Here is a 21,262-nt window from a genome sequence, read left to right as displayed (position 1 = left end):
GAGTCGCCCTGCTCCTTCCTTTTTCCTCTGTTTCTTTCTTTTCTGTGCTCTGGAAGCGTGTTGTCCTGTGGCACTGCTGCACCAGAATGACACTGCCACCATCCGCAGAAACAAAACATGAGTCAAGAGTCAGAAGCTTAAGACAAACAGTGCTATTGTTTTGTACCAGGGAGCACATACTATGTGGGAGAATGCATAATAGAGTCATACTGTATATTCAAATAAGCTGTGGCACATTTTTGCATTTTCTTTTTAGTGTGAAAGTATAATAACAAATGTACAACCTGAATGCACAACACATGATTAGCATGTCTGCAACAAGCAAACAGCAGGAGGTAAAATTCACTTACATCTCTGCTTCAAAACACATATGAGGGAAACAATCAGTCTCACAGGAGTGTGAAGTGTTCATGGGTGCATGTACAGTAAACCCCAGCATGTAAATTTGAGTTTTTGATCTTAACCCTCTTAATGCTCCCCTGTGCGTTTTGATTAGCTGACTTTTTTATCTTCCTTTCGTCTGTCACAACGACTAACCCCGCACGTTTCCAAGCTGCTTATTGAAGACAAACAATAAAAACACTGGCAGATATCAATGGCAGAGATGAGAAGCCGGGTGCCGTATCTGCTGGGACTGCCTGGCGAACCTGCCTCTGCCTGCGCTTCATCTGCAGCAGCAGCAGCTCTCACTCTCAATTATTTGGCTGCTGTCACAACAAATCAATCAAATTACCGCTCCAGGACTGTGTGCAGCTGCTCCTATTGCACCGCTAGTTGCATTAGCTTTGAAATGTATGAGGTCTACATTTTATCACTGTTATTTATTTAATGCAGCTCTCTCCGCTGTGAGTCATCCTACAACCACAGCAAACTTAAATCATTAAAGGACGACGTGGAATGCATTCTGCTTGAGAACACTTCAAATTAAACAGCGATAATCGAAGAGGGATGGGCCCGGGCTTTACTGTGTTACGATGACAGATGTTAGGGTAAAAAAAGTGCAGACTGAGCCCACATTAACTGCTTGTCCACACTAACGTGGATATTTTGCACATGCATTCTCAGGTTCCATAATACACAAGTTTTGTTTAAAAAAATAAAAATAAAATCTCTCTAGAAACACTCAAGTAATTATTTTCAGTGTAAGACCAGATCGTTGTTCAAGCTCAGTTATTCCCAAAACATTTTTCACTATCAAGACTAAATATGATTTTTATTGACTGCTCAGTCTAAAAGAACCATAATATGTGAAATACCATCCTTGCATCTGAAACTTTATTTTACCTTAAAGTGAATCTTTTTAATAAAAAATAGAAAAAACAAGTACATTTGATTTTAAGCTCAGTCTGATCAGTTTAATACTTTTGGACACAGCATGTCTTATTAGTTAATTTATTATTTTTCGTGTAGATGTTGCAATCACCCTCAATAGGAAATTCAACATTTTGCTTTACAAAAGTCTTTTATCTCAGAATATTGCAATTTCATATATTTCTTATGACAAGGAGTGCCTCCTGTGGGAAAACATTATGAATTTTAGGACAAACTGTAGCTCTTTTAGAAATGTTTAAAATTTGATGTACTACTTTGGAAAAGACAAAAACAAATTGTAATAGCTAAGCCTGTGCTGTAATTTTAAAATAGATTTATTTTTAAATAAATCAACATTTCTACTTATGCTTTGGGGACAGCCATGACAATGCATGTGCAAAATCATAATGAGTAGCAAAAGTTGAAAATCTGACCCGTTAGTCTACCAACCACCCATCCCCCACAATATTATTAACTGGAGTGTGGAGTAGTCTGTTCTTTATAAACAGAACCATTTTACCTTTGACTTCATTAAATAAATACCCTGGAGTCGAGCTCAGTGACATTAGAAAATCGGCTGAATATCTTATTGACATAAATGCGTGATAACTGGAGAGCTACTGTGCTTTCCAATACTTAGCTTCTGCACATCATCACAATGTTTCTGTAGATAAGAGAAAAACGTTGATTTTATAATATGCTGCCCCTTAAAGTGAAGTCTTACAACCTCACTTCCTTCTGGTGGACTATGAGTAGAGTATAAATTATTGTTTGCAGGTATGAAACGACCTCCTGGCAGGTTGCTATGGATTCTTAGTTGCTGTTTAGAATCACATGTTTCTGTTTTAAACGATGGAAATAACATCAATTAAAAAATAGCTGGAGTGTAGCTATGACATTTTCTATTCCTCAAAATGAAGTAAAACATACTGTAGGTTTGAGTGGCAGCAGCAAACACAGGAAGAATGTCTGATATTCTGTGGCTCAGAAAATGTAATGAGTGGAAGGGACACAGTGGGCTTCTCTCAGCAGACAGAGGTTAAGTCAGAGGCCCGGCCTGTTGAGCTTACCTCTTAAAGGAGCAGCAATCAGCTGAGGCAGAAGGGATCCAGTCTGACATGTCTAACTAGTGTGGAAACATTTGGCTCTTCCCCCAGGAGCCCACCCTTTGGTGGTGTAATGAGCAGAGTGATTTCCCTAATTTGTATCATGCCGATCCCAAAAAGCAGCGAGCGACACCGCTGAGCATTTTCATCCAAACGACACACGCTCCTTTGATTGGCACTGACACGGCGTCTCATTACTGCAGGTGAGTGGGAAGCCGACCTCCGTGAGGGAGCTTGAGTGCTGTTTTGTGTTTCCTGTGGACGAGTACAGAGGAACAATGCTCTCACCTCGCCATTAGAACTTCAGCTCTGTGATGTGATGTGCTGCCTGGCTTTCTGCTCACAGCAAATGAGATGGGATGTGCTTATTAATATGAAAGCACTCCAGTAAAGCAGCTCCTTGAATTACCTTTGAGTGAGTCGTGGAGGAGAGGAGCAGACAGATGACTTTGTTCTACTTGCTTCCATAGTTAGAATGGAAGCACAAACTATTACATGTACAATAGTTTGATACTGCTAGTTTTACAAGTATGGTAATCGCACTTTGCTTGTTATAAAATGAAGCAGAAAGAACGCCTATTTAAAATGCAGCAAAACTTTGCCTCGCGCAGAACAACAAATATCCCAGAATGTTTTGTCTGTACGTGTCGAACACACTTAAATCTGAATTTATAGAAATCAAATATGATTTTATTATCTGCCATCATATTTCTAGACCTCCAGCATGACCCAACCTAGTTTTGCCTCTGTGAAGTCAGCTAGAATTGTGTGCACTCTGTCACAAAAGATAACTTTCCCCCTTGTTTAGTTTCATTGGGAATTTGTTTTTACTGCATGTTTGCAGGCATAAATCATTTTGACAAATAACCAGTTACACTGGTGCCTGTGTTTACTGAGTCTGCCACAAGATGCTGCTCAGTTTTATTTAAGCAACTGCTCCGACTCTACAGCACAACCCCATTACAGTGATAGTTATTCATCACAGTCTGAGAGGGCTGCCCTCTTAAAGCTCGCAGTGGACCAGCTGGTTCGCTGCTGTCAACATCAGATCTCACAGAACCAGCTTTGATAAACATGATCGGAACACGTGATCAAACCTCCATTTTTCTTTTTATGATTAGAGTTTACCCCCTGAGCTGTATCGAAATGTTCTGTTTTGTGCAGAATAAATCTGAGAAGTGTGCTGCGAGTTTGTACTTAGCCTCCCTTTACACTGACAGCCTGAGAAAATCCAATGCAACATATTGTCTTCAGAAGTCACCTAATTAGTAAATAAAGTCCACTGTGATATAAGTCTTGCTGTTCTGTGAATGCTTGAGAGATTTGTTAGAGAACAAACTGCATCATGAAGACCAAGGAACACAGCAGACGGGTCGGTGATAAAGTTGTGGAGACAAATACAGAATGCACAACTGAAAACCTGCAAATACATTAACTTCCACCTAAACCACGGGTGTCCAAAGTGAGGCTCGGGGGCCGTTTGTGGCCCTTGGACTGATTTTTTGAGGCCCGCAACTGCAGTTAAAAAAAAAAGAAATGATACAAATTTGGTCCATCCAGCATATCTGCCACCAGGCTAAAATTATTACCAATTTTCTTAATGGTCTGTTCTGTTTTTTTAAGCAATAATTAATTCCCAGTGGGCCAAAACCTTGTTAGGATGGAGTAATAGGGCCACAATAAGAAAATTTAAAAAAATTCATTATGAGAAAAGTCATAATGTTACGATAACAAAGTCATTTTATTATGAATAAAGTTATAATGCTATTTATGACTGTCACATATTATGAGAATAAAATCATGACATTATGACTTTATTCTCGTAATTTAAAAAAAAATTTTCCTACCATGGCCCTAATACTCCATCACAGAAGCAGATATAGCTTGTGCACCAGATTTACCATTTCACCAGAAACATGCAATAAAGGACTCCAGAATCTGAAAAAACAGTGATTGTGTAAAAATAAATGGGCTAAAATCCCACACCTAAATATAACGCTCCTTTCATTCTTCTTTACTGGCTCCTTCCATTGCACTCCATTACTGTCTTCCCCTCTGTTATTCAGGTTTTCCTTGTTGTTTGACTCCATCGAGTTTTTCTTCCTTTGGTTCCGACTTAAAGCATCATTATGACAATTTTACTTAACAGTGAAACTTAATTTTTGTCTGCTTTCTCCCAGCTTGAAGCTCCAAACCACCAACATGCAGGCCCTGATGTTCCCCCAACCTAAACCACCCACTCTGTGAGACAAACAGCCTTATTAGCTGGTCATTAACTGCCTCATTACATTTAAACGCAGACATTGACTGGACTCCTCCCAGTGCCTCATTATTGCGCCTGGCTGCTGTCTCGTGTCTGATCTGACGCTAATTAGAAAGCAGCGTGTAAATGCTGTAAAGCACACTTGCTTCGGAGGTCGTGAAATGAGCTGACTGCTCCCTGGCGACAGCGCAGCGCTGTATAATATGTGTGATTAATCAGGCCTGGAGCCCTGAAGCGGCTGAGCAGGGGGGGAGAGGGGGACACCGGGGCAGAGGCCAGAGCCGCAGTTGTCTGACAGAGGTGCTGTGCCAGCAGGCCTCATTCAGCGGAGCTGTGATGAACTCGGACAGGGGAGAGTGAAGGAGCGCCTCATGGCCAGGGGGCCCCGGACACAGTCAAGACATTTAGCTTCACCCGTGACTTGTGTCACTTTCTCTCCACGGAGGTCCCTTCAATGCATCCCCTTCAGATAGGAGGACGTGCGAACAGGCGGTCTGTCAGTCCACTCGCTTAAAAAAAAAGATCTGCCACAAAGGCATTTCTCCACAACATATTTTTTTCTTTCTTCCCCTCCATCTCTTCTGGCTGAAGAATTTCATCGGGACGCTGGGTTCAGAATCTCTTCTGGTTTGTTCCTCGCTGACAGAGAGGCGTTTGTTATGGAGTTCTGACACCCGGACGATGTGTTTGTCGATCAGTTCATCAGATCGCCGAAGCCTCTGGGTCGTCCCTCGTGGACAAGAACGAAGATGTGTTGACGTGCGAGTCAGACTGGCCTGCCGGGCCCATTATCGTCCATTGCTGACGGATACATTGAAGGGCTTGTTGGGTAGATGCAGGTTTATTAAAAGCTCTGCCCACAGCGATGGCTGTTGTTATTTATGCATGTTTGTGTCCATTAGGCTTCTCGCTCCACATTTCCTCACTAAGGGCATCTGCCCATCCATTTCCCCACATGATAGCAGCATTCCCTGCACTTTGTGCTGCACTGGCATTATTGTAATCGGCATCCTAAAAACACACCGCTTTACAATTTTTTACATTAGTGCTGCTCCTCTCATCTAAGATTCATGAGTGACAGTTTCCCCATCCATCCCTCAATCTAATGGTATAAAAGAGACAATGTTTTAAACATTAAAATGAAAACCATTTACAACTATGATCAAAAGAGAACACTTGGGCATTAAAGTTTAAAAGGTAAGGATAAGTACAGCCATGTGGATGGACAGATGAGGTGGAAAAGAGATAAAAAAGTGAAGTAGGGTGCACTCTTATGCACAGGAAAGAGGCATAAAGTGCTTCTGCGCTGCACTGCAAAACGCTGACCTGTAATTAATATGGTTATACCTCGAGGCAATTTCAGGATGGCTGCTTTTTGGGATACAAATCCCTCAAGGTTTTTACCTGCTCAGGACCACTGTAAAGCATTGTGTAAAAAAAAAAAAAAGTTCCCATGTCAGAAAATAAACACACAAGTCTTAGTCAAAACAGTTATTCGTTTTGTCTGCAACTACTTTTTTAATGTCTGTGCTCGCTGTATCTTCATGTAGAATAAAAAAAAAATCATTTGTCAGTATTGCAGCCATGAAGAAAATTGATTTTCAACTCCAGTGTTTTTTATCTCTGACCCCATCAACTGGCTGAGTTGTTGTCGATGCCTCTCCCTTTCCCCTCCTCCCCCTCGCACCGTCTCTCACCTTGCAGGTTCTGGAGGGGGAGCGTCATGATTCCCCCTGCAGCGGCGGCAGCCACCAGGCTCTGGATGTTGGCCGTGGGCAGGGAAAGCACCAGGCCCTGCTGTCCGCCGAGGTGTCCGCCTGCGTTGAAAGGGATGAGGATGGGCTGGTTCATGCCTGGTGCCGCCCCGGACATCACGCCACCCACTGCATTGGCCAGTTGCTGGGCCACCAGGAGAGACTGGAGAAAGCCACACGGACATTCACCATAATCAGCCAGATGAACAAAAATGTTGTGGCAAAATGGGTAGCATTTCTTTCAAACGTATAAATATATGCTTCTCAAGTCATTTTGTCTCAGGCAGATATTTAAAAAGTGTGTATTTTGTTAAATTACATCTAGAATCTCTGATTTTCCCAAAGTTTTGACCTGTTAACATTGATTTAGAAAGCTCAAATCTTTAAAACACAGAAACTTTGCTATGATATGTTTAACCTTCTTATCTGCTGAAAACCACTCTCTTTTTCAAAGTAGCAGCCTAACATGTCTTTGGCAAAAAAAATACAAGTTCCTTTAAAAAAAACACACACACACACAATGCACTTAAACCTTGTGTGCTGATCCCATTAATAACACCTCCTGATAATAGCTAAGTTAGCATGCTCTTTGCAAAGTAAAAGTATCCACACTGCAGTGTGTTTAGGTATGGTGTGTTCACTTTTCAGAAAAGATCAAAATTTTGAGTTCTCTGGTCCCTTTTTTATGTAAACATAATAAAAACTGTATCCTCATTTCTCATTTGAAGCAAACCCCACACTTGTCATTTTTTCAATAAAAAATCCAAAATTGTTTACTTTGTGTATCAAATTTGATTATAGGGGGTGAATACAGCTCAATATTTGTCCCTGAGAATATTTAGGTGCCACTATAAATAAATATTGTGTTACAATTTAGTCTAAAACAACACGTCAAGTTGCGTCAAAACCTAATTTTGCATATTTTGGGGTGTTTTGGTTCCCAAGTTACCTATAATATTAAAAAAATAAAACACAAAATATACTTAAACATTTATTTCAACAATTCATGAATAATGACATCAGATTCAATTCAAAATGATTCATATGAATTTGCAAAAGCATTGAACAGTTTCTTTGCTCAGCAGCTCATACCTGTCAATTTTCCCGTTTCGGCTGAAAAAACAAATTTTACCCCTCTTTCCGCCGTGCTCCAGTATTAGTATTTTCCTGTAAATTTATCCTTAGTGCTGATCATTATGATTAAGTGAAAATTTAGCCATTTAAAAATCATGTGCAACAAAGAGTGGGCGCAGAAAATGGACATTTAATCTTAGCATCTGTTACTTGATCCGGGTGAATGTGTTTAGATGGATGCACATGTCAGCAGTCGAATAATGTGAAATACTGTTTCAGAACAGAACTCCGTCTTTGTAAGAAGGCTAAGCATTTATCTTTTATAAAGACCCAGAGAAAATCATTTTTCCCTCTGAACAAATCAGTGGCAAAATAGAATAATGTGCTTGAAACAGGCAGAGCTTTTGAAAAAAGCAGCAACGCTTTGCTCTTTTGCAGAGGGTTACAACATGTCAGTCTTTTGTCCTGTTCAATTTGTTCATTTATGCAAGTTAAAGTGGAATTGTTGCTGGAATACTCACAGGATGCGAGTTATTTGATGTGTTTTCATCAAAATAAACATCTCTCTACGATGCTTTTCACAGCAGAAACTCACTTGAAATGTGTCCTCCAAACCAACAGGTTTCCAGCTACACATATTAGGGCTTTAAGCCACTGGTTAAAATCTGCAGAACTACACAGGCATGACATATTTAAGTCAATCCGATGCAACCTTTTTGAAATTATGTCAGCATTTGTGCATGTCAAATGGATTTGTACAAGCAATGTGAGGCAGGAGATATTGCAAAGTTCAACAAAACTCCCAGCGTAAACACGGAATTGAATTGTTTGAAATAAAATAATAAAAGCATTATGTCAGCTTGTATTGCGTTCACGGTAAAGTAGGCTTCCTCAGACATTGCAGGACACGCCTGGTTGCACCGTGCTCACTAAAGTTCACAAGCCTTTAACTCCAATTGTCAGCTATCTGCTTTGTTTTGCATGGCGTGTCTGCAGCCTGTGCAGGATGCAGAGCAGGCTGGCTGGTGAGAAGAACCCACTTTGCTCTCAGGACCGGTGCTCCCGGGAGACAGGCACGTCACAGTGATAACCTTGCATGTTTCAGAGAGCTTGCACCTACTCTATGTGATCGCAAACAGATCTCAGGCCGCAGAAACAAATGAAAACTTGTTTGCGATACGGAGCTGTTAAAAAAAAGAGTTTGAGTGCTGCTGACAGGATTGTTCGCAAACACTGTAAAGTATTCCTCCTCCTCAACGTTTGCTTTGAAATACAACAGCAGTGCATAACGAATGACAATACGAAGCATCTGAGAGCATACATAATGGCATTTGCCATTAACTTTAAAAAATGAATTAATAATTCGGGCGCTCAAAGAATCCTCAAAGGGACAGAAACAGACGATGCGTTTGTTGGCGGCGAGTGACACATTTGTAATCTCGCTTTTTTTTTTTGACTAAATTTAATCTCAAATAGACGCTGCACCCAATCAAAGGGGATCCTCAAACATTTCATCTGTGAATCAAACAAAATGAGATTGGCCAGCTTGACAGTAAAGACAGCCACAGATGGAAGGGAATAACATTAAAAGACAATTCGACAATTATGAGATGCAGCGCTGATTTATTTATCATTACAGACAGCTTTGGAGAAGCCGGCAGCTGCCAACAGAAAGCGCAGCACAGATCTCTGATGTTTAGGTGATCACGAGGTGAAGCGACTGCTAATGCACTCATCAAGATGTGACGCGAGAACAAATTGAGTCAGAACAGAATTACCTCAATTTGAACCCAGCAGCATCACTAATACAAACAACTTATACGCATTAAACTTAGTCACATTACTTTGTTTCATTCAGAAACATTAATTTATATGTTTATTTATGCTAAAATCTGAAAACTTTGGCTTTTGTTTGTATTCAGCTGTCTTGAGTCAATACTTTATAGCAACAGGTATTTTGCCTTATCAGTTCTCTAAATTTGGAGACGGAAATTTTAGCTCATTCTTCTGAACAAAATAGCTCAAACTGACTGGATGGAAAACATCTGGTAAATGTCTTAGGGTGCATTCATATCAGCTCTGTTCAGTCTGCTTTAATTAAACTCTAGATCTTTGCATAGAAAGTCCAGTTTGTTTGGAGAGTTGTGATTGGGCGATCGAACTCTGATGCAGACAATCCTCCACAATCCTACAAGGATAAGCAGGTGTAGATGATGGATGGATCCATTGATTAGCTTCATCACAGAGTGCCTTCTCACATGGGTTTGTTGAGTCCTCTGTACGTCTTGTCACAAATTGTCTTTCAATATCGAAGATCTTCTTCTTCTTCTATAAAGATTTATTGACTGCATAACTTATAGCTTTCCCACATGAGCCGCAAAGCTCCAATGTTGTAGTGCATTATCATAGATATGCACTATTTTGTGATTGTCTATTCCATAAAACCTCCACAAAATACAATGAAGTTTGTAGTTGTAACATAAGATGTAGAAAGTTCTGTCTCTCAGTTTGCTCATTGACTGAAGAACCCAAAGGATCACTTATCCAGACGTAGAAGCAGTCCACCTTCTGGCTTATGGCCTTAAAACTGTCTGCCGTCCTCTCTGTAGGTGCTGCTGGAAAGCGGCTGCACAACGCTCAACACAACTGACAGCTAAGTGTTGAGAAGTGGTCTCATAGGGGTCACACGGACACAACAGGCAGGGTTAGCGTTGAGCTCTGGAAGAGGAAGCAGCCCCACTCTGGACGGGATGTTCTGCCCTGCCTTTTGGCTCATCAGGGGAGAATAGGCCCCTCCATCTGCTTGGCAGCTCTGGCACTGAGAAATTGCCCATAATCACACAGATAGCAGACTTTTGTCATCCTGACTGCAATTGGGAAACAGAAAGAAGGTAGATTCATGTTGGGTAAACTACCATCAGATAATGGTTGTTCGAACAATATCCGGCTCTGGGGCGAGAATCTATCACAACATATTGATCCTGGAGCAGGAGAATTGGGTATGGCATGCGGAGCGCTTTTGTTTCTGAAAAGTGTTAGCTTCACAGACTGTACTGACAGCATTAATATATTAGATGGTGACTGTTGAGAGCCGCCTGCTGAGGCTCAGACTGTAAGTGCTGCTTGCTTCTGCTGCTCTGCCTCTTCTGTTTTTTCTTATCTACATCCAAAACAGCATCTTTGACCAGATTCAAGTAATCAAAAAAGAGCCCTAAGCACTTTTTTTTAAACTTAAAGATATAATTAGCTCTTTGAGTTGGAATTTCTTAACATTTAAAAATCCCTGACTAGGCTGAAAAGCTCTGATGTTTTCCTGTGTTTCCTCTTTTTTTTCTGTCCTGATGAGAACTGACTCTCATTGAGCATAGTATGAGAGCATGGAGAATCAGCTTCTTAAACAGTGTGAAGGAAACATGAGATGCTTTTTGAGTGCGTGTTGACTGGTGACATGGAGCAACACTAACGAGATAGATGTTCATTAAACATCGCTAGGGCACCAGGCCAATAAATCCAATCATATAGGACAATGCCTGATTGAGCCATTAACAGGGCTGCAGGCTCGGGCTCTTTGCTCTCTGCTTGTTGTGACAGAGGCTGTATTGTCAGCTTGTTAGCGCCGCCGCTCAATTACATTTGAAGATGATGTATGATGACTAAATATTTTAACAGTTCACACCGTAGCATTCAGTGAGGGTGTTTATGTGTTTCACACACAACATGAACGGAAAGAGAACACGTGAAAGAAACCTTGTAGAAAATTCACTTATTCAATATGTAAGCTTTCTCTTAAAGTGGCTCTAAAAGGTGTAGTTCGCAATCAAGCCAACTTTGCTATAAAGCCTAAAAAGGGACCTACTTTGTACTTCCATTTTGGTTACTATTGCTTCTAAAAACAGCCCAAGCACTTACAAAGCAAACACCCAATGAGTTCATGTTTTTTGCTGTTTGGAAAATGAGCCATTTTAAAAATGTTCTGAATGCAACGTCACAAATGAGCAGGCACTGCTCTTCACCTACCAACACCAGCGAAGCTCAGCCTGTCTCTTAGCAACCCCAGCTGAGTTCCAGGACATTTGGTCAGCTGGCTTTAATGCTATACAATGGCTGCTGGAAAAGACAAGTGTTGTGCTTTTCAAAGATGTATGGCTGTATAATTGTGTATCTGTTACATTCATGTTTATGTGCAAAAGTAAACAGTGAGCAGAAGGGCATGGCCAGCAGCAGGTTATTTGGATTTAAAGTGGCTAGACGCCCTAAAACATCTCATTCTGAAAGGAGCTCAAAATAGACAGACCTCAGCCGACTAAAATGTCATTATCTAAGAATGAGTTTGTTCAATAAATGTAATGACCATGTTTTGTACAGCCCTGTCCTAATCTATTCCAATAAACATAATAGGATGACGACATGCGTCAGAAGATAGACCCGTCTCTTCTGGTCCAGTGAAAGGAAGTCTTAATGCTGCAGCACACCAGGATATGGTGGACAATTTCATGTTTCTAACCTCAGGGGAATAGTCATGGATAAGTCATGGATGAACTTGACTGGCCTTCAAAGAGTCCTCATCTAGACCCGGTATAATGTACTAAAGCAGACTGGGAGCCAGACTTTGGCATCCAACATTACTTCAAGCTAATACTTTTGGCAATATACAAGCTTAGTAGTCTTGGCTTGAATCTGATTGGTAATCCAGAATCGATGTACCATCACAGGGCAACACAGAGGCACATAAGACAATTAAACAAGCACAAACTCATACCTAAGGGCAATTTTAGAGACGCCAACTAACAGTCGTGTTTTTGGACTTTAGGAGGAAGCCGATGCATAAGGAGAACATGCAAATTCCATGCAGAGACTCGAGGAAGGGATTCAAACCAAGCACCTTCTTTCTGTAAATTACCAGAGCTACCAACGGCTCCACCATGCAGTCCAATGAAAATAATTTTTAATCTATTTATGGCTGGGATAGAAATAATTTTGGGCTTTACTTTATGCAGATGCGATGATCTGGTGACTGAAACCCAATTTGGAATAATAACTGACATATTATGTACAGACAGTTATTAAATTAGATTATGTAATAAAATGAATTCAAACCAAGCATCTTCTCTAAATAAAAAAAATGTTTTGTTTGTTTTATCATTTAAGTTAAATGGTTTTCATGTACAACAAGGGGTGGGCATTTGCCATATTGTTTATCATTTCAATTAAAGATTTCTTACCATGATCTGAAGTTTGATTTATTTTTGTTCCCATTACTGTTAAATACAAAAGAAAACTGACAGTATTATTGGAAATGTTATTTTTTTTTGTTATTTTTTGCCACAATTCATTTCACAAGAGCATCAATAAATAACAGTAAATTTAAAAATATAATTATATGCAGTTACTCTCATTTCTGTAAGCAAGTAGCGTCCTGAACACGCCGGTTTCAAATGGGAATGTTTTGCAACAACAGTATTTGTGTTTAACTCGCCACGAATGCACTTAACTAAAAAAAAAGAATAGTTTTTTATAATTTGTATCATTATTACAATAGTACCACAAAATATCACAATGACATTTTAAGTTCCTATTTACAACACTAAGAAAATGACAAAAAAAAAAAAAAAAAAAAAAAAAAATATATATATATATATATATATATATATCTTTAACAGCACCAATTTAATGAAATTATTCTTATAAACAAGAATCATCTTTTTTCATCTGTTAATTTGTCTAAATTCTCCTGCTTACCTGTGGGCCCATTGGGTATCCTGGGTGAGACTGGCCCAGATGACTCTGCTCAGACGGACTGCTGCTGGCGTCAGACTGAACTGATCCGTCACGAACTCCTGAAAGGGAGACGGAGAGAGAGCAGCACAGAAAAGGCACAAATTAGAGCGTACATAGAAATTCAACCTGTGATCAACACAGACTTTGTAAGCAGATAAACACATAGCAAGCTGTGATATTACAGCGCTGAGTAGAGCGGGCAGCGGGGAAGGGGGTGAGGAGGGGAGGAATTTGTATTTAAGTGCTTTATCAATAACCACTGTAGCACTGAATAAATTACCAACCAGCAGAGAGACTCATTGATGGTGGATGATGCATACTGGCGGGTCCCCGATGGCCTAGATTACCGCAGAGAGATAGAGCTCCACCACAAACGCTGGGGCCATATTATTCAGCCATTTACATCACTGAGTATCACTCATCTAAACCCGCTGCCCCCACCTCTCCCCCTCTGCTCTGAGCCTGCAGCTATGAGACACAATTAGACCTGTTTGCTATGAGGGCAGAGTGGAGCTGAGCAGACAGGGACATGATAATAAGCTTGCTGATGGCTGCAGGGAAAATAAAGGCCACAGATGATTGGTTATCATAGCAATCTCTATCTCACATAATCTCTCAGCAGTGCATCCAGCGTGGGCTGCTCTAAAAGGTCTGAGAGGCTGATTTGACCCTTAAACTTCTACCTACATGATATCAGCGTCACATGATACCTCGCTGTAGACACACAGCCTTTAGGAGGGGTGTTTCCATCACAATGTAAAGGAATTTGGTGGTTGATGACTGATTTGTGCTAGATGAGGGATTTCAAGTTAAATACATTGAAACTTTAATAAGACCTGTTAAACGTATTAAACATTAAGAATCTCCCATTGCTTTTAATGAAATCATTACTTAATTCTGATTATGCAAATTGAGAATAAAATATGTCTTGTTCAGGCAAAATAAAATAATGTGACATTGTTGCAAGGTTTTGCACAACTACAACAAAGAGAGATGGAGCAACGACGTCATAATTTCAAAAAGACGCGGCTCGCATGTGCACAACTGAAGTATGAAACTGCCGTTTTGAAAATTTTCCACTCAAAAATGATCATTTATAGTCTCCCAAAACACCGGATCCACATAGCCTACATGACACCTAATTTCATCTTCATGTGGACGGGATTCAACCCAGTAAAACAAACACTGACATCCTCCGAAAAAACTCAAAACTCAAAACTTAGCAAAAGGCTCAGAGTTAGCGATGCTTATGAGTTAGGAGAAAATGTTCCAGTATGTTTTTTCCAGCCCAGAGTTGAGTGGAAGTACAAGTACAAGAATACATGTAATGACCACTTAAAAGTTACGTGTAGAAAAATGGAGAAGTAAGCAAATAAGAGCCAGTCACGCCTGCAAACGTTTGAGCATTTAATCAGAAGAAGCGAGGAGAAAGTTTTGTCTGCCAATTCAGATATTCCTTAGTAGTGCAAATGGAAGGCCGCAGGGACATGACACCTAAACACAGAAACACTGACATATCATTTACTTCAATTAAGATTTCTGAGAAAAAAAAAAAAAAAGATCATTTTTTACATAAAAATGATCATTATGGAAGTGGACGGTTGCACAAGGGTTTATTGTTTCCAAGTTTCTTTGTGAGAAATATTTTGGTGTCGAGTTCAACTCTAAAGCATTTCTATATAGACAATTTTCTTTTGTAAAACATGAAAAACAAAAATTATTTGTTTTGCACATAATGTTTGACAGGAAAGTGCTTATAAAATCTTTCAATTTTCTGCTGAACCAGGGCACTCTTATAATTTGTCACCAAAATCACTTCTGGGAAAAAAAAAAAATTACTTGGGCCATTATTTTAGGAAGATGACATTTTGTGAAACCTGGATAACATTGAAGGTGCGCCTATTTGGGTATTGATTTGTTGAATTTTTTTCATTCACTCTATAATTACACATTTTTAGGTTAACAAATTTGGTTAGAATGAAAACAGTGGAATTCAGAAAAATAACTGCAAAAGTGGAATTTTGGAAAACCTAAAACTTCATGAAAATAATACAACACATTTCCTAGATCCGTACCTATATATTCAGTTTTAAATGTATTTTCTTTATAAACAATAACCACGATATTTTATCAAAAATTGAATACCTCCCACCCCTCATTTTTGGGGGATGTTTGAAAACATGTTATATAGCGGTTAATGAAGAACATAAGGTAAAGTAAAACTTTTGGTTGTGCTCTATAAAAAAAAATTCTTTCACTCTTTGGATTGTAATTTGCAATGCTTGAATTCCTATTATTTACAACTATAAAGCATATTCACAGGAAGAATTACAACAGTCTTAATCCAAAAGCAAAAAGATGATCATCGTGCAAAACTTTGATGTGTGTCGGTACACCAGAAGACTACTGCCCACAATTAAACATATTTACAGAAAAAAGTCACCCAAACATGTATAAATGCATTTAATATCCACAAAACGGTAAGCCACACAAAGATGGGAGTGAATTTAAAAAAATCTTATTACGTTTCAACTGTAGGATCAAGTAACAGGAAAATCACAAAAGAAGAGTAAATTGATGTTCGTTGGGTCTTTTCTTTCTTTTTTCTTCTTTAAAGGCCGTCCAGTGGTTTCAAGCTCCTCACAAAAAAACTTTCTTTTCAAGAATCCTGCCGACAAGATCTTATTGCATGTCAAATGTATTTACATGGTACATCTTAAGCCCCCCTTCCGCCAACTAAAATCATTTCATCTTTGCATAAAATCCAAATAATTGGTGAATGATGTGACCTACCAAATGAACCTTACGCATTTGATGGCTGATGTGAAAGCCCAAGGGGGAAGCCTGGTTTTTCTAGCTGGTTTCTACCTCTGGCTTGATGGCCCTGCTTCTCGATAAAGGTCCGCATCCTCCCGCTTATCAGCCTCGCAACGCTGCTGCTGTTTTGACAAGCCAGTCTCTTTTCACCAATTATTTCACCCATTACAGATAACTTTGTGCCTGCATGGCTCCACCCTGCGCACTCAGTATCTGGAATTAGGATCAATGTGAACATATCAGACTTTAAACAAGTGAAAGATAGAAAACATTTTTTTTGAAAATGTTTTTTTGTTGTTGCACTTAAATGTTTCAGATTGTCGAATGAGTATAAATATCAGACAAAGATAACCTAAGTAAATACAAAATTCAATTTTCATTTATTTATTCAGACCAACCTCGGTCGATACGAAAATATATTTGCCCTTGTAGTTATTAAAAAAATAACTGCAATTAACCATGTTTATTGGTTTAATTTAACTATAGATTTATAAAATATGATGATCTTGAGACAAAAACAAATGGATGAGAAACAAAGTGATTGGCATCCATCAGTGTGGAATGGGTCTCAAAGCCTTTGTGACTCTACCAAATCACATTGAAAACCATTATCCACAAATGGACGAAACCTGAAGGGTGCTGACCTTTCCTTGGCGGCGTCGGTCTAAATTACTCCAAGAAGCGCATCGACAACTCATCCTGGAGGTCACAAAAGAACCCAGAGCAACATCTAAAGCACCACACACCATTGAGGTCAGTATTTATGATTCAATACTTTTGTCTGGTTCACACAGCAAGACAATTATGATGATTTTTGACCCGATTTTCCCGATCCGACGTTCGGATGATCAGGATGGCTCCAAAGATAATCTTGATTTTCATGCTTCTAATAAACATGTTGGATTGTGGGGTATTCCCAAGGACAAATGAGCACAAAAATTAGCATGCAGGCTGTTTAATGTGATGAGATGATGAAAAAATCTGAAATACAAAAGACAAAACAACTGACATGTTTCACCAGAAAGTCCGGTGGACATCGGAGGCGACTTCGTATTGTTTTTTCTGTTAAAACTAGTTCACAAACTGTCCTTGTTTATTCAGGCTGTCTTTGCCAGTATTAAAATTTGTTCTGTCACATTTAGATGTGACAGAAAAAGCAAAAACAAGACAAGTGTGTAATGGGACAAATACCATTTCACAGAAATGTTGCTGTACTTGGAAAAAAGAAAATAAATTAATTTAGACCAAAACCGAAAAGCTAAAATGCAATGCTGAGAGAGGATTTTATTACGTTTTCTAAGAAATTTACAATTTACAATTTTTTGTACTGTAAATCAGCTTTCAGATCATATTAAGAACGCTTAGATATGCAGCGGCCACACTGTGATAAAAACAGAAAACCAAGCAGCCCTACTGAGTGACTTTAAAGGCGGTGAGTTATCAGATTACCATCAGAGCAAAATCAATTAGCCAAATGAGGGAATTCAGCTTATGATAAAAGAACATGACAAAATAAAATGATCAATAAGCTCCAAACAGTAAGGCTGATGACTTTCGTTAAGATATTGCTCATTAATAATGTATTTTATCTGATAAGCAGAGTGGGAGTCCTACCCAATAACGATTGCTTGATGCCTTTCATCACATCATCTCACAATAACTTAGAAGGCTTCATCTCTTCACAAATATCTGTAGCGTTAACATGTTTATCACAGGAGACAAAAATCGATAATAAATAAATACTCATGCACAGATTCCCTCATAGGATTTGTGTAATTTCTTTAATAGCTGACTGCAGAAACACCCAGGGAGTCAGTCTTCAATTCCTCTTTTATCACTAGAATCTTTGTGCATGTTAAGCTTTTCATTTCTTAAAAAATAACCGCGTGAGTGATTCTTTAATGTATTTCTAGATGGAGATTAATGTTGCACTCAAAAGGGGCTGAAAAGCATATTTCTTGATCAAACCTTTGCTTAAAAGAAATTCCTTTGAATCTGTGATTGTACTCAGGTCACACTGTGGATAAAATGGAATGAATGGACATATTGATGTGAGGGGAGATGAAAGAAGAGGCCAAACGATAGTAAAAACAGGGGAAACACATTCAAGCAGAACATTCAATGTGTTATTTTTTTTAACTTCCTGCGCAGGTTCTGTTTAAACACCCCAAGTGCTCCTAAATAGAAGGTTTCCATTGAAGATTTAAAGACCATTTAGCCTACAAACATACGTCCTGGCCTTGACTAGTCGAAAACGGTCGTTCTCTTGCTGTCAATCTAAACTCCCGCTGACAGCGACATGACATTTCCATCGAAAATACTCCTTTATGTAAGGGAACTAATTATATTTATTGCAGAGCACGGGGTCCAATTTGATGTGACTTATGTCACTGAAATATTGCCAATATCCACCACCAAATAAATTCGCTTGCATTGATCACCAAAGTGGCCACTGGAGAGTGACTTTCAATGCAGCGCAGGGCAGAAGGCCTCTGCGATCTGTGTGTGTGCGTGTGTGTGTGTGTGTGTGTGTGTGTGTATGGAAAGGGGGGTGCAAAGAGCCATATTTATTTGACTTCATTCGGCCTGTCTTAATGCAGGGTGCCCCAAGGACTGCAGCACAAAACAATTAGCCTGGATTTCATAAAGCAATCAGCATGCCACCTCGTCTAATGCAGCGGCTTCGTACATTGACAGTCTGTATGAAATGGTGTTATTGAAAGCTTTGTGTTCGCGTTAGCTTTCGCCTCAGTGCATTTATGAATCAATTTTTGCCCATAAAAGAAGCTTTAACACTTAAGCTATTTTAGTGGAAATGCATTATGTAAGTTGTCAAATGTACGAGAGAGAGCCCTGGTAACGATTCGAGCTATTCACACTGAACAGCCGGCCCCCATTTTTATAATGGGCCTTTTGAAAATGTCTGGCTGAGTGCATGAGTCTGCTATTAAGATGCTGTCGGTCATTTTTTCCCCCCCTCTCTCTCTTCTGTCTCTCTCTTTTGAAATGTAATCCATAAAACTAATGCTAAAATTTCAAAAGGATTAAAGAATCAAATTTAATTACATTACTAATTGTTTGCTGAGTGAAATAATTACAGGTTAACACAAAGCAAAAACGGACCACATGAAATTATGATTTCAACATTAAAAGTGCAAAGTGCTTTTGATTTAGAGATATTTCAGATAAACACAACCACTAATAGAGAACAGCACAAAAAAACGAGAGAAAATATCTAGTGAGCAGCAGTTTCTGAACACGATGCATGTTACATCCTGAAGCAGATGGGCTACAGCAGCAGAAGACCAAACCCGGTGCCACTCGCAGCTGTTAAGTACAAGAGACTGAGGCTACAATTTTTATAAGCTCACCAAAATTAGACAAATCAACATTGAAAAAAATGAACGCATGAATAGGTCATGGTGGCGATGGTGGTATGGTTTGGGGGATATTTTCTTAATACATTTTAGACCCAATAATCCCAATGCTTGTCATTTAAACACATTCCTGACCACATCCATCCCTTTATGACCACAGTGCACCCATTTTCTCATAGCACTATGCTACAAAGCTCAGATCAAGTTAAACCGGTTACTTCGAACAACACAATGAAATCACTGTATTCTGATGGCTTCCACAGTCGGGTCACCTTTGAGATGTAGTAAAAGGAAGATTCTTTTCGAGGTTGTGAAGCTAACAGATCTGCAGCGTCTGTGTGATCATATCATGTCAACATGGTCCAAAATCTCTCATGGATTGCTTCTGACACCTTGTTGAATTTCTGCCAAAAAGAATTAAGGCAGATAAGAAAGCAAAATAAAGTCCAACCCACTAGCAAGATGTAGCTAATAAAGTGAATGATGAGTGTGTGTGTGTGTGTGTGTGTGTGTTTCTTTTTATATATTTTTATATATTATATTAAAGTGGAATCTTTGACTACAAATTTAATTCTAGAAAATCTTGAAGAAAAAAAATACCTTTTTTCAAAATCTGTTTCATTTTTAGGAAAGTCAAAACTTTCATGATGACTTAATTTAAGACGTCATGGTGTTCTCTATCCTAAAGCATTCTGCAGTAGGTCAAAAACCCAACACTTGCTTGAATCTGCCCTTCAAAGTCCTGAAAGTTTCCTAACTTTTTTTTCTTTTTTAAGGCTTTATCGGCTCTAGCAGCCTTTATTTGAGAGTGTCTAGACAGTAAAGTGAGTAATGAGAGAGGGGGAAGACATGTGGCAAAGGCCATCAGGCCGGGACTTGAACCAGTGATGGCCGCAACGAGGACTAAGGCCTGCATATGTGGGTTGTGCTTCACCCCTGCGCCACCACAGCAATCCCAAAGTCTGATAAAGTTTTGGAGTAATAATGCATGAAACAGCAATGTTTAGGTGACTGCACTCAAACTTTGTAAGCTTTTGAATATTGTGCACATCTCTTTGATAACTCTGGAGGTGAGCACCTTTGTCATCACTTGTTTTGCATCCCAGCCGCAGGAGAAGCAGGAGGAACCACACAGGAGGAACACCTGGAGCAGCGGCACAACAAATAACGACATCCTGGACATTCAAGCTCATCACTTGTATTTGAAGAAAATTGTAATCATATTAAGAGGTTCAACTGCACATTTAAAATTAATATATCTTAACTTGTTATCTTTTATATGAATATATTTTAGATTAAATTATATTTTAAGACTTCTTATTTGTATACATCAAAACTTTTTGAGCAAAATTGGAACCTCGCAAGATATCGAATACCAATCATGACTATAATATATATCTACGCAAAAACCCAAACTTACAGAGATTGAATTTAAAAAATGGCAGGGTATTATATTTCAAAGGCCATCTGTGCACAATCTTTATATAAAAGTGGTTTTCCAATGCTGATCCCCGCACTTGATACAGATTTAACTGACCGAGATGCTAAAGCGCACATCAAGCATAGGCATCACAATAATTAGGTGTGAAGGGGACCTGTCCCCCTTATTTAACAAATTATTGTCCCCCTGCATCCACAGTTAGACTAAAATATAGCTTTCCCCAACATTCCTTCAATTGTTTCACACAAAAACCCAATCAACGTGACTCATACTGCTATGTCAACCAGGTTTTCCTGTCTTTGCTGGTAAAATAAAATATTCCAAAAACTACAGTTAAAATG

The 21,262-nt window shown here is 39.2% G+C and overlaps 1 protein-coding gene across 1 annotated transcript in view; it reads right to left on the bottom strand.

The window, feature by feature from the left end:
• The window catches only part of pou6f2 (POU class 6 homeobox 2), a 97,390-nt gene that overhangs the window by 56,267 nt on the left and 19,861 nt on the right, over nt 1-21,262 (bottom strand). Inside the window, exons 5-6 of the mRNA XM_014984101.2 lie at nt 13,248-13,345; nt 6,378-6,597 (exon numbers count right to left, since the gene is read on the bottom strand). Of these exons, the coding sequence (XP_014839587.2) occupies nt 6,378-6,597; nt 13,248-13,345 (318 nt within the window). The remainder of the gene's footprint in view (nt 1-6,377; nt 6,598-13,247; nt 13,346-21,262) is intronic.

Source organism: Poecilia mexicana, unplaced genomic scaffold (assembly GCF_051168715.1).
Source record: "Poecilia mexicana isolate PSO_F unplaced genomic scaffold, ASM5116871v1 scaffold_20, whole genome shotgun sequence".
Classification (NCBI taxonomy): Eukaryota; Metazoa; Chordata; class Actinopteri; order Cyprinodontiformes; family Poeciliidae; genus Poecilia; species Poecilia mexicana.
The sequence above is the reverse complement of the archived record's forward strand: the minus strand, read 5'-3'. Positions and strand labels throughout refer to the sequence as shown.